The sequence below is a fragment of the Dipodomys merriami genome, unplaced genomic scaffold (assembly GCF_024711535.1).
Source record: "Dipodomys merriami isolate MVZ:Mamm:240054 unplaced genomic scaffold, mDipMer1.0.p SCAF_81, whole genome shotgun sequence".
Taxonomy (NCBI): Eukaryota; Metazoa; Chordata; class Mammalia; order Rodentia; family Heteromyidae; genus Dipodomys; species Dipodomys merriami.
This window is the reverse complement of record NW_027206413.1, coordinates 160,392-174,797: the sequence shown is the minus strand read 5'-3', so window position 1 is coordinate 174,797 and position 14,406 is coordinate 160,392. Positions and strand designations below refer to the sequence as shown.

At 46.6% G+C, this 14,406-nt stretch overlaps 1 protein-coding gene across 6 annotated transcripts in view; it reads left to right on the top strand.

Moving 5' to 3' along the window:
* LOC138819732 (uncharacterized protein C1orf105-like) overlaps positions 1–9,678 on the top strand; it is a 31,733-nt gene extending 22,055 nt beyond the window's left edge. Inside the window, exons 5-8 of one of the 6 annotated variants that reach the window (XR_011369589.1) lie at positions 3,277–3,344; positions 6,672–6,736; positions 7,379–7,818; positions 9,347–9,378. Coding sequence is in view for 4 of the 6 variants with exons in the window: in XM_070011284.1 (XP_069867385.1) it covers positions 3,277–3,344; positions 6,672–6,736; positions 7,752–7,818; positions 9,347–9,581 (435 nt within the window). In the remaining 2 variants the exon portion in view is untranslated. Of the gene's footprint in view, positions 1–3,276; positions 3,345–6,671; positions 6,737–7,378; positions 7,819–8,050; positions 8,890–9,346 lie in introns of those variants that run through there. The other 5 variants (XR_011369590.1, XM_070011284.1, XM_070011286.1 and 2 more) reach the window with 5 other exon arrangements.
* Positions 9,679–14,406: the final 4,728 nt, after the last annotated feature.

Here is a 14,406-nt window from a genome sequence, read left to right as displayed (position 1 = left end):
TTTCTGCACAACAAACGGTTTATCTGACAAAGGGTTAGTATCCAGAATAAATAAGGAATATCAAAAAACCTCAATAAAAATAAATAATCTAGTTTTAAAATAGGACAGGATATAAATAGTCACTTCCTAAAAACAATTCAAATGATCAAACAAATTTATGAAAAAAAGTTCTAGTTCATGAGCTGTCAGGGAAATAAAAGTCAAAACCACAATGAGATATCATCTCACCCTAGTTAGAATAGCTATTACCAGAAGGTCAAAAAATAACCAGTACTGGCAAGGATGTGGAAGAGAGAGAGTTCTTACTCACTCTCTGGGAAAGTAGACTATGGCAGCCCCGGTGGAGAACAGCAGTCAGTTAGTTCCTCCAGGAAGTAAAGTTAAAACCACCGTGAGCTTTGGCTATCCTGGGAATGTGTCCAAAGGAAATATCAGCATATCAAAAGGATGTCTGTCCATTGCGCTGCACTTTTCACAATCCTTAAAGAGATTAAAAAGAGGAAAAATAGAAGTGTGGTAAATATGTACTGGATGCACTGTTATATGGCCATTGAAAGGATGTCATTTGCATCAAAACCTATGAAATGGAAGGCCATTACAAGAGGTAAAACAAGTTGACATAGGTAAATACCACATAAGCTATTTCAAATGCACAGGCTTTAAAAAGTTGTCCCAAATATATAATATATAATAGGAACTACTAGGGGCTGAGAGGCTGGAGATGGATGGAGGAACATTGGGTAACTGTTACCAAAGCAAGGACAGAAGTAAGTTAAAATATTCTGTAGCACAGTGCGTGACTGAAGGTCATGATAGCCTAGTAAATATTGAATCAGTCAGGAAAAAAGAACAAAAGAGGAGCTTGACCCCGGAACTCGGTGTCTGGTAGGCAGAAAGGGACCCTACCATGCGGGTATAGACAAAGTTTATGAAGACATCATACACAGGGGCAGAGGAGGTAAGTCTGCAGTCAGGAGAGAATCACGGGACAGAAAGTTGACCTTCTTGGGGAAGGTGGACAATCAGCAACCTTTAATCAGAAAGAGTCCTTCAAGGTAATAAAAGAGGAAGCAAGGTGCCGGTGGGCGGCCATTAAAGAAATGCAAGAGGCACCTTGAGCTAACCCGAGGAGCAGGAATGGCTCGACCCGTCCCCAGAGTCATGGGGGAAGGGGGCCCCCTCCCCCAGAGGAATGCACACCAGCACGCACCCGCCCCACACAGGCCCATGCCCGCACACTCCAAGGCTGTAAACACAAAACGGTGATCATGAGGTGGAATTGTGAGTCATCTTGAATCAATCTCTACAGTTTTTATACAAAAAGTGCACACACTGTTCCCGCATAAATAAGTAAAAAGCTGTCTAAAATTGTTCATTGCTTAAGGAGACGGTAAAATATTCCCCACCATGGCCTGTACATACTATATACCATGATCTTGAAATTAAGATCCGTAGGGTGAGATGAATAGCAATTCGCCACGATGCTTTCTAAGACTAGAAATGCCATGTCTGGCTGCTTTGTTCTGATCTGCATCTCCCCCTCTACGCATAACACCCCAGCTGGACTTACAGACTGCAGCACACTGCTAGGAGAAGGCAAGTCCCACATCTGTCCTGCCAAGTCCACGTCTGGTGCATTTCCCCCCTCCTCCAAGGTACCTGCAAATCTCAGGTGTCCCCAAAGTCTCTGCTGCCTCCCCTCCTCCACCCTCCCATCGGCATCTGCGGGCATCTGCTACCATTGACGGGAGGCTGGGCTTTTTGCTCTGAGGACCTCCAGCGGCCATTTGCAGTTTATGGGATTGTAAATTTCAGGCCCCTGGTTTTCACCACTCAGGGTTAGCAGCCAAAGGGACCCTGCGTCCACCACGGGGTGACCATCACTTCACCGGCAGAGCTACCATGGTGGACAAGAAACGGTGGCATAAAATGGGGTTTTGTTTGTTTACTGAAGAGTTTCTCTAAAAGCAGTTATATTGAGTACTAGTAGGTCAGGGAAATTGAAGGTCACGCCATCCTGGTCAAAACCAAAGTGTTTGAGACCCAACTCAACAGAAAAAGCCAGTGTGGTGGAGCATGCCTGCCACCCGGCTACGTGAGAAACACAGATACAGAAAGGGCCAAGGTCTAGGTTGGCCTGGGCAAATGTGAGACCTTATCTCAAAAAGCTGAGCAAAACATGCAGGCGTGGCTCAAGTAGAAGAGCTCCTGCCCAGGAAGTGTTCAAACGCCAGTACCACAAGAAAATAAAATAGCTTGCAGATGGTACCTCCAAATGGACTCATTTGTTCACTAATTTGAGCTATTAAAAATATCTCAATTAAGCAGTTTGGGGTCAGGGAATGAAAAGAGAGAGAGGGGAGAGAAACAGGAGGGGGAGAGGAGGAAGGGGAGAAGAGAGAGGCTGAAAGATCATCAGGGAAGTGAGGCACTAATAAGAAAATACGACGAGACTCGGGGTTCTTGGGGCCCCTGGCGCTCTGCTTTTGATTCTGGAACCCTTCGTATCGCATGTATGGCTATCTGATTGGGGGATGGGAAGGGAATCAAGGACAAAGGACAAAGGGTGAACCAATGCGGCGGCCATACCACCAGACACTGCGCTGGAAAGGAACTTTACAACCTGGGGGAGAGGGGGAAGGGAGAGAGCAGGAGGGAGTAAGGATGTTTGAGAAGAAATGTACTCATTTCCTTACTTATGTAACTGTAACCTCTCTGTACAGCACCTTTACAATACTACTACTACTACTAGAATCAGAGTGTGACCTAAACAAACAGATTGGGAAGGCTGTCTAATTTTGAGGTATCTAACTTTAATCTCTGATCAGCAAAGAAGCGCACAAGGTCTTAAGACTCAGCCTTTTGTGCTGTATAAAGAAGTCTGTCTGTGCCACTGGCTGATTCATCCAGGGCGCAAGCGAGTGTGGAATCCTCACTACTTGGAAGACTGAGAGCTAAGAGGCCCAGAGCCCACGGAAGCAGACAAGTCTGAGAGACTTACTCCAGTGAAACAGCCAGAGTCCGAGGTGGAGGTGTGGCTCAAGAGTTAGAGCACCAGCAGCGTGGGAAAGGCCCGCAAGAACTCCAGACGCTGAGTTCAAAGCCCAGTACTGGCATGGACAGGTGCACGCGCTTGCATGTACACACACACACGTACATACACACGTGTACACACACGTGTACACAGCCTCCCACCATGTGTACGTGACTAAAGCCAGATACAGCAGGAGCTCAATGAATTGTTACATTATTTAAATCAGAATCTTTCTTCTGCAGGTACAACCAACAATTCTGGAAATCCCAGATGATCTGAAACTGTCTTTTGAGAAACTTATGTGTCATAGGTGAGCCAACGATTTAAATCGACTTTAATTCTAGCTGTACTTAGTTACAGGCATGGAGTCCTGAATTGAGAAACAGCGAAAGTAGTAGGTTTCAGGAATGGAATTTTTGGCTGGCTTTATTTTCTCTGACAAAAATTGTTTCTTTTTTTTTTTCTGTCTGAATGATTACTGAAACAACTGTGGAATGTGTGAGATTACTTCCCACTTGGTTCTCACGGAGAGAATAAAGAATAAGATTTCTTTGAACAGCCAGGGAGCTAAGGTGAACAGTTATAAGAATCCCAGCTTCTGGGGAGGTGGAGGTAGGAGGATTATGGTTCAAGGTCAGCCTAGGCAAAATGATCAGGAATTGCCATTGTAAAACCACGTTAAAAACCAAGGGGCGGGGGCGGGGTGAGCAGAAGGACTAGCACACAGCTCAGGCACCTAGCAAGCACAGGCCGAGAAAGGAAAGGAGGGAGAGAAGGGGGAAAAGAAAGGAAGGAAGAGAATGGAGGGAGGGAGGGAAGGAGGCAGGAAGGGAGGGAAGGGGGAAAGAGGGAGAGAGGGAGGGAGGGAGGGAGGGGAGGAGGGAGAGAACAGAGAGGGAGGAAGGAAGGAAGGAAAGGAAGGAAGGAAGGAAGGAAGGAAGGAAGGAAGGAAGGAAGGAAGGAAGGAAGGGAAGGGAGGGAGGGAGGAAAGAAGGAAGGAAGGAAGGAAGGAAGGAAGGAAGGAAGGAAGGAAGGAAGGAAGGAAGGGAGGAAGGGAGGGAGGAAGGAAGGGAGGGAGGGAGGGAGGGAGGGAGGGAGGGAAGGAAGGAAGGAAAGGAAGGAAGGAAGAAAGGAAGAAAGGAGGAGGGGAGGGGAGGGAGGAAGATAGGAAGAGGAGGGAGGGAGGGAGGCTGGCTGCTGGCTGGTTGGTCATTCCTTAAGCAGAAGTAAATATACCTCTCTGTGTAGGTGAAATGTGTAATTCACAAATATAAGCCCTCACACACAGTGTTCGCTGACTCTAGGACAAGCTCTTTTTGTAGCAAAAATTCTGACCAATTCTGTTGTCACTGCAAATGAAATCCTTTCATAATTCTCATTCTCCAAAAGTGAGGAACCCGCCCCCACCCATGTAACTGTCAGAAAGAGAAGAACTCCATTTTGTGTTATTTTGAAAACTGCAGCTGAGGAGCGTCTAGTGGCAGAGGGTTTACCTAGCGTGCCAGCTTGATTCCTAGCCTGGAGAAAAGGAAGGGAAGAGCCAGGGCTAGGAGGGAGGGAGGGAGGGAGGAGGGACAGAGGGAGTGGGAATAAAGGAGAGGAGGGAGGAAGGAAAAGGAAAAAAAGAGAAATCACTGAAAAAACCAGAACTCCGCACATGGGATCCCTTTGCCTGCCTTGTAGTAGGTGACTGGAATCTGAGTAGTCACAGTTCACAGACGTTCACTCTTCTGTTAAGACGTTTGAAGTGCATTGCTGTGTTTTACTTATATTGCAAGTTAGATATTTTAAGTTCAATTCCAACCCCCAAATCATTTATTGGTTTTATTTAAAAACAAATAGCACCTCATTCCTTTTAAAACTACAATCAAACAGGGTGCCAATGGCTTACACCTGCAATCCTAGCTACTCAAGAAAGCAGGATGTAGAGGGCCAGGGTTCAAAGGTGGAGTGGGCAGAAAAGTCTAGGAGACTCCATTTCCAAAACTAACCAGCACAAATTCAGGCTGAAGGCATGGTTCAATTAGGATAGTGCCAACTAAGCAAGCATGAGGCCCTGAGTTCAAACCCAGTACCAGGAACAACAGCAACCCATCCCCCACCCCCCAAAAAAAAAACACCTAAAATAAAATTGGTATCAACCAACCAGAAATATTATTACATTGGTTTTCTATTTGGGGGATTTTTTTTTCAGTGTAACAAAGGAAAATGAACCATCTCTGTTTGAAATTTAGCTGGAATGACTCTCAAGTAAAGGCCTGGTCCTATCTGTGGCTTATAATATTTGTGCTTCATAGTTTTGTATTTATTTTTTGTGCCAATCATAGGGCTCGAACTCAGGGCCTGGGTGGCGTCCATGAGCTTATTTTGCTCAAGGCTAGTGCTTTGCCACTTGAGCCACTGTTCTACTCCCAGAGTTTCGATGCTTAATTGGAGATAAACATCTCACAGGTTTTCCTCCTTGGGCTGGCTTTGAACCATGATCCTCAGATCTTGCACCCACAAGTTTATAAGTCTTACTACACATGAAGAAAAAAGGGAGAGAGAAAAGGCACAGATGCATATCTGTAGAACAGACAGATCTTAAACCACTTAGTCCCTAAGTACCACCTGCCTCTTTGCCAAACACGGGTAATGGAGAGGCTGGGCCATATTTTGGTAGCCATAGAGATCTTTGTGAGAGGAACAATTAGCTTCAATCCCTTGGTAGCCTATTACATTTCCCCGATTTGTCAGCCTTAAGAAAAGCAAACAATTTAGACCAATCCAGAAATGGCTAGGGGTCATACTGATTTTGAGTGAGCACTCCCGCAGTTTTGCATCAGGAGAAATAGTGCAGGAGTTTGCAGTTAAGGGCTTGCACTTGCTAAGTGTGTGCTCTACTAGTCCATCCCGCCCCCGCCCCCCCCCCGGGCCCTTTTTGCTCTAGTTCATTTGTCAAACAGGGTTTCCATCCTTCTGTGCACACTGACTTTGTAGCTGGGATGCCAGCCCTGTGCGACCAGCTGATAATTGTTGGGAAGGAGTCTCATAATCCTCCCCAGGAGCTAGGATTACACACATGAGCTTCCACACCAGTTCCCTTTTGTTTTTTAAGGGTAGATGACTATTTGGAAGAATTCTATCACTTTTTTTCCTCTACTAATTGAAGGAACTTTCTCTAATCTTTCTTATTTTCATGTCATACGTGTCTTGCCAGTAGGATAGTTTAAAAATGGAAGGTTTGCAGGCAGCAGTGACCTGAGGTTGCAATCGGGGGGAACTTGGTTTGCAGCCAGCCCAGGTAGATAAGGCCATGAGTCAACTACCAAAAAGCTGGAAGTGGAGCTGTGGCTCAAGTGGTATAGCCGAGCCTTGAACAAAAACTCTCAGGAATAGCACCTAGGTCCTGAATGCAAGCCCTTGCATTGGCACGCGCACATGCGATCACACACACACACACACACACACACACACACACACACACACACGTTTATCAAAACCCATAAAAGTATCACTGATTGAACCAGTCATCCTACCCAACTGCAAAGTGGCCTGATCACAGGTTAGCAGATACTGTGTACTTAAAATGCATAGACAGACCTTTTCGCCAGATACTAGCATTTGACAAATGTGTGTTCTTGCTTCTTCCAATCAGAGCGATGAATCCTCATCAACCCAAAACCCCGGAGTCTGAGTCTTCCCAAAACGACATCTCCACAGGTTTGTCTTCCTTCAGCGTCCTTGCGCTTTGAGCTACGCCCGCCCGGGGCCCCGAGGTGGAAGCTTCGTCCCTAGGTTCTTTGGAATGCATTTCCAGCGCAACTTTGGTGTGTGTGGAGTGAGCCGCGGTCCCCCTCTCACCCCAACCCGGTCTGTCCCCATGCCGGGCCCCAGTTACCTTATCTAGCTTGCGTTTCCCCCACACCACACAATTGGAACCAGTGGTGCTTGGAGTGCCGGCTGCCTGAGCAGCCTTCCACAGGCAGCCCGAGGGCCCGGGAGGAAGAGAACGCTCTCCCAGCCTCCTACAAAGCCTCCTCCGGAAGGCCTTCGTCCTTTTACTCTCTGTATTCCCTAACATATGTCTTCTTCCAGAAGCTTCTCAATACTATTCTCGCCTCCCTTACTGGCAGTCTAGTATGGACAAGGACGCAGCTCTGTCCCAGACCCTAGCACTGGATTCATTTCCATCCCTCAAAGAATCTGGCTGTGGGCTGGTGAGGTGGAAGCTGGCGATTCCTCGGGGTGGTATAACTCGTGTTTAGGAACGGGCCATTCCTGGCTCCTCATTTGCTCTAAGCTCACTGAATCCACCTGAGTTTTTCTTTCATAGAGGCAATTTGTGTTTTTTTTTATATCTAGATCATCAAGATCATTTGATACAAATAAAAAAGCGTAAGTTCTATCTTGGAAAATGGTAGGAGATGCAGAGCTAGCATCAAACAGAGAATGCCATGTAGAAAGGGAATTTGAAGCTTACCTCGAAGGCAGACTGGAGGACCAGACACTCACGCACTCAAGGAACAGCCGTGGTGTGGTGGAGCGCAGGGCCGCCAGCCCCTGCGCATCTCCTCTTCCGTATCCAAAATAGTGGATTCGTTCTTATTACCTGGAATACAGAACTAAGAGTGCCCCTCCCCCACTCCCTCCACTCGGGTGTTCCCTGGCCACGACCTCCTCAGTCTCAAGGCCAGAAGGACACTAGATAACGCACATTTATTTCCTGACTCTACAGGACAATGCAGTAAGATGCTTTCCGCCAGTTTCCTAGCCCGGGGAGTGGACAGCACTCCGGCAGCGGTGTAAGGAGCTGACCTGAGCTAGGGCGGGCACGCTGTTCTTGCACAGACCCAGCCACCGAGTCCCGTGGGGGGAGGAGGCTGCAGAGCCAGGCCAGCGCCCAGGGGTGGGTCTACCGTTGCTTCCAGCCGGGACCTTCCCAAGCCGGCTTTGCCTGGAAGGTCTAGTGAGCGGACTTGTGTCTGGATCCTCCTTGCTGTGGTGGTTTTCTCATCCATGTTTCTACTCATAAAGGCAGAACGGCATCTTGTCCTACTTTGAGTGAGACCTGCAACACCACCTACCTTTGACTGACCCAGAAAACTGCTGGGCCGGTCCCAGGCCACCGCTTTGTGCCACTTAAGCATGTTGGCACGCCAGTACTTGTTGCTTACTGCCAGCACGCCGCCCAACCGTGCTGGGGTGCCTATGGCTTTGTTACAAATACTAAGTGGCTGGCTCACCCCAGTGATCGTCAGACTCACGATCATTTCCAGAAGGTTCCTGAATTCAGCCAAACCTTATCAATGACCGTAATTCCTAACAGCAAAATCACTGGAAATAACCCGCCCCTGTATGTGGTGGAGATGCTTCCGGCTCACTTGGCCCGGCCTTGGCCGGAGGCCCTGCCGTGGTCACGCTCACAGGAGGCCCTGCCGTGGTCACGCTCACAGCTCCATAAGCGTGGGTACTGATGTCAGCCACCTGCGTTGTGCGTGCACCTGCCATGCTGGGGGCTCTGGTTCAGAGTCCCAAGTTAGGATTACCATCTGGACGCTGTCTCCGTCCCTTTGTTCCATACCCTGCATCAAGTTTCCCTTTCGTTTTAGTGACGAAATGGAACTGGATCCTAGATGTTTGAACTGTGGCTCGGATGGGAGTCAGGGCCTCCCCGCTTGGTCTCTCGGGGATGCCGGTGGGAAGGTGCTGTTCCCACATTGATTTGCTCCCTCCCAGCCGGGAGGCCTGCAGAAGAATTTCAGCTGAATCAAACGTTCATACATTAAATCATTTTTAAAGGAGAGGTCAGGGCAGTTTGGATTTTAAAGAGCTATAAAAGAAATAATTCACAAAATAAAGGTGTTTTTTTTTTTTAATGAAATACAAATACTTCCTCTCCCGGCCATGGTTTACGTAGTTTGCCTTTGATTCAGAGGACAGACCTGCGCATGAGTTCCTGAAAACTCACCTGAGAATGGAATCCTCTCTCCGCTTGTGGCCAGCATTGTGGCCCCCACGTGTATTCCCTCTCCATTTTTAGGTTAATTTGCAGAGCCTCTCACCACTGGGGTTTATTTCTAGGGACTTTTTGGGGGGTCTCTGAGGCTTAAACATTCATCGTTGCTAAGGTGGGTTGTTGATAAGACAGTTTGAAAGAATCCTTATAAGGATTTTGAACCTTTTTTATAAAATGGAAGACGTCTTTGCTGGCCCTTGGTGGGGTTGAGTTTCTGGAAAGGTCTGTGCTGGCCCTTGGTAGGGTTGAGTTTCTGGAAAGGTCTGTGGACTCTGAGCCACCTTGTTCTCACTTCTTCTTGTGCTGCCTTCCAGAGAGCATTCACTACAGACTGCCCATCATGGGCCCCCGGACAGCTGTCTTCCACGGGCTGCTGTCAGATACCTACCGAGCTCTGGAGAAAACACAGAGCTCCTCACGGAGAAAGGCACCCATGGGAAAGACCATGAAGCAATGAATGGCAGCCTTCCAGGGACCAAACAGCTCCCCAGCCGTCTCTACCCCAGGGCCTCTGCACAATCTCTTCAACTTCGGCATGACGCTTGCTGATACGCTGGGCCTTGACACCTGCTTTCTAATCCTTCCTACAGAGACAAGACAATTTAACTGCCTGGAGATAAGGATTTATTGATTAAAATGGAGTATGATGAGAATATCTTGGTCTTTTATTGTTATTCTAGAGGTGATGTGCAGAGGTGTTACACTTTTATTATTTTTTGGGGGGGGATCCGGTCATGGGGCCTGAACTCTGGGCCTGGGCGCTGTCCCTCAGCTCTCCAGCTCAAGGCTAGCGCTCTACCACTTGAGCCACAGTGCCACTTCTGGCTTTTTTCTTTTGGCTTATGTGGTGCTGAGGAATCGAACCCAGGGCTTCATGCATGCAAGGCAAGCGCTCTACCACTGAGCCACCTTCCCAGCCCGGTGTTACACTTTTAGAAGTCAGATAATTACCACATTTCTTTTGGGCCTATGTTATCCCTTCCTTCACACTCTGTCTTGTTTTAGTAAAGGATTACATGCATGTTAAAACATGACATCCTTTTGATTCAAAAACACGTTTTCTATGAAAGTCACTTTGACCTTCCTTCAGAGATAGCTTGGGCAGGCCCCTTGTAAATTCAGCTTACTAAGAAAAAAAGAAAGGGAGGTTGCTCCTTTGTAGCTATTTCTGTCCATTAACTCTGACATATGACAGCAAACACCAGAAAATGGCCAAAGTCAGAACCTGTCAAAACCCCTGAGCGCAGGATCCACCCCTCACTATCCCCACATCACCAGCCTGAGTGCTTTGCGCATGTCAGATGCTCTGTCCATCTTTGCTCATTCAAATCTATACCGACCGCTTGCAGTTTAGTTACTTTGCTTTGAGGATGTGTGTTTCCAGATTTGTCCTGGTTTCATGAGTACCAAGTGTGAGGAAGACTTCAGAAGCATCTGGGCTAGGGCTGGAATGGAGACCCCCACCTGTCACCGTACTGCGTGGGAGGTGGAGATGGATAGATCACTCACAGTCTGAGACCAGCCAGGACACAGGCTCATGAGACGCTAGCTCAAAAAAAGTCAAACTTGGCTGGGGGAAACGGCTTAAATGATAAAGGTGCTTAGCTCCCAAGAGAAGGGAATCCTAGCTTTGCAAATATTATATGTGGACCCACACATTCCATGCTCAACTTCATAAGGATTTTAAATAAAAACCCTCTATTGCTTAGGAGGCAATGGGCTTGTGGAACCTCAGGTCCTGGCTAAGTAGACACTGGACCAACTGGGGACCAGCCTCTGGTCCAGGTACATGTGATGAATGCTCTCCAGAAAGCTTAATTCTCAAACAAAAAAAATCAGACAAATTTCATAGTCCTGTAGTCCATCAGGCATGGTGTGTTAGTTTCCAGGTCAGTGGGAGTTCACCTGAAAACACTACCAGCAATCCCAGTGTTCGCACAGACAGATCACAGATAACATTTCTTTAGTTGTGGTTGGGTTTTTAAAACTTAAAATATCCAGCGAAAGAATTTGTGGTACCTGTACTGATGTATTAGGCGTAATTCTCACCTGATGCACACTTGGTTAGAGTGTTTTAGGGAATCCAGATCTTCTATGGCTAGTGAGATAGACTGCTTTCCAAGTCGCAATAATAGGTCTTCATTTAGCAAGCCACCGGTGGCTCACGCCTGTCATCCTAGCTAGTCAGGAGGCTGGGATCTGAGGATCCAGACTCAAAGCCAGCCCGGGCAGGAAAGTCTGTGAGAATCATCTCCAATTAGCCACACACACACACACACACACACACGCACACATGCGCACGCAAGCACACACACACACACACACACACGCACACAAAGCAAGAAGTAGAACTATGGCTCAAGTGGCAGAGTGCTAGCCTTGAGCAAAACAGAAAAACAGAAAAACCCAGGGTTAACACACAGGCCCTGAGTTCAAGCTCCTAAACTGGCGCATGCACACACACATACACACACACACACACACACACACACACACACGTGCACTCACACAAAGTATTCATTTAAAGTAATAGGATATTTGTAAACATTTCCTCATAGATACTTGCTCATGTGATGGCAGAGCGTACTGTGACATATTACAAAGGGCTCCCAAAGGCTGTGTATTCAATTGGGAGGTCGTGGAAACTTTCAGAGGTGCGAGTCAAATGTGTGCAAGTCACTGCGCGTGTGCCCTTGAAAGCGGCGCTGGACAATGGCACCTCTTCCTTCCCTTCTCCTTCTTTACTCTCTTCCCTCCTCTCCCTCTTTCCTTTTCTCCCTCCCTCTCTGTGTTTCTTTCTTTCTTTCTTTTTTTTGGGTCCCGTTGTGGGGCCTGAACTCTGGGCCTGGGCGCTGTCCCTCAACTCTTCAGCTCAAGGCTAGCGCTCTACCACTTGAGCCACAGCGCCCCTTCCAGCTTTTCCTGCTTATGTGGTGCTGAGGAATCGAACCCAGGGCCACAGGCATGCAAGGCAAGCACTCTACCACTGAGCCACCTTCCCAGCCCCCCCTCTGTGTTTCTGTCTCTCTGTCTCTGTTTCCCTGCCTCTCTCTGCCTTTTGGCTACTTTCTCGACTTTTCTATTACATATTTCTACTCCAGCGAGGCCAACGAGGAACCAAAACCTTGGAAACCATGAGCCAAAATAAACCTTTTCTCCTTACAAGTTATTTTATCTCAGGAACTTCGGAAAGGTGTAAGCAGAAAGGAGAATCTGTATCATTGGTTCTGAAACATTTTGGTTTCAGGAACATTTTTCACTCTTCAATGTTAAGAGACATAAAGAACTTTTTTTTTAATGGTCATATATAGATAGAAAGAGAGACACCACATTAGAAATTAAAATACAGAAAATGTTAAAATACGTGCATTATCTGGAGAATGATGACATTACTATGTGTCATGTGAACTCCAGAGAGTCTCACCAAATTTGGATAAGAAGAGTAAGAAAGGTGAATGCATGCCCATGTGCAGACTGTAAATAACTGTGACTAGCAGATAGACAAGAATGCTTCTGGAGACGCAGCGGTTCCCAGGTCATACTTCAGGTACTTTGTTGTTGTTGTTATTATACAGGGGATGTTCAGAGGTCAGGGTCCTTTAACACACCCACCAGACAGTACTATCATCCTCATTTACTTCCCTTTGCTACCTAACGACGTCATATAATTGCGTTTTCCCTAGTGTCCTAGTAAGGATATACGGGCTGACCAGCCTGGTTCAACAAAAAGTCTTGTTGAACTCTCATGTCTATTTGTGAATGGTTATTAATTAATTTTCATTTTGGTTAATGCAAATTCATTTCCCAGAATTGAAGGTCAACACTGGATCTAGTCTGCCCTTAGAACAACAGTGAACGTGCGTCAGTAGCTTTCTTGCATATGTATCCAGCCACAAATGTGTCTCTTTACTTTGTACCTATGGCCAAGCATTAGAGAATAGTCATACACAGGGAGGAACTTTCTAGACTAAGCTGTCCGCCTCTGATGTATCTCTCCACATGACTAATGCAATGTTACCATTTCGATTAAACTCACAAAAAAGATCTGCAGGCATAACCCCTGATTTTTCTCTATCAGTTGTGTATTTAAATCATCTCTTGGCCAGGCACCAGCGGCTCACGCCTGTCACCCTAGCTACTCAGGAGGCTGAGATCTGAGGACTGCTGTTTGAAACCAGCCTGGGAAGCAAAGTTCGTGAGACTCATCTCCAGTTAACCACCAAGCAAAAACAGAAGTGGAGCTTTGGTTCAAGTGGTAAGGTATTAGCTTTAAGAAAACAAAACTCTCAGGGACAATTCACAGGCCCTGAGTTCAAGCCCCACTACTATTATACATGCATGCACACATGCATGTATGTGTGCATACATACACACATAAACACACACACAAAAGAGCAAAAGAAAATCATCTCACCAAACAAACTCAAGTCCTGTTTATGCTGTAGGGGACTGTATCCTTCTTGGTCCAATCTTTTCTGTACTGGTTTGGTAATACTTTGAAGTTGCCAGTTATTATTTTACCTACTGTATGTTTTTAAGTGACATCCAAAAATCTCTCAGAAATGGGCCTGGGCCATTTCTTCCCTATGAAAATCTACTTGTAATGTTATTCTTGGTTCAGAGTCATGTGTAATTCAAACCAATTTTTTTTTCATTTTTTTCTTTTCCAGTTGTGGGGCCTGAACTCTGGGCCTGGGCGCTGTCCCTCAGCTCTTCAGCTCAAGGCTAGTTAGCGCTCTCCCAGTTGAGCCACAGCGCCACTTCCGGCTTTTTTCTTTTTGCTTATGTGGTGCTGAGGAATCGAACCCAGGGCCTCATGCATGCAAGGCAAGCGCTCTACCACTGAGCCACCTTCCCAGCCCATCAAACCAATTTCTTAAAATGGATAATCTTGAGTAGATGTTTTTTACAAGATAAAAGCTTGAATTTGCTTTTTTTGTTTTTGTTTTTGTTTTTTTTTGGTTGGTCATGGGGCTTGAACTCTGGACCTGGGAGCTGTCCCTCAGCTCTTCAGCTCAAGGCTAGTGCCCTACCATTTGAGCCACAGCACCAATTCTGGCTTTTTTTTTCTGCTTATGTGGTGCTGAGGAATCGAACCCAGGGCCTCATGCTTGCGAGGCAAGTGCTCTACCACTGAGCCACCTTCCCAACCCCTCGAATTTGCTTTTTAAAACTAAAAAAAAAATCTTAGGAAAATAAAAATCCACAAACATGTCAGGCTTGTTCTTTTTTTTTTTTTTTTATTCCAACAGGGAACTTAAAAATCAGTGTGTGCAATTCCTTTACGGCTAGGAATGGTAAGAGTTCCTGTATTCTGAAAAACCATGCTTGCAGCTTAAAAACCATAGAGACATTTAACACAAGATGATGGTCA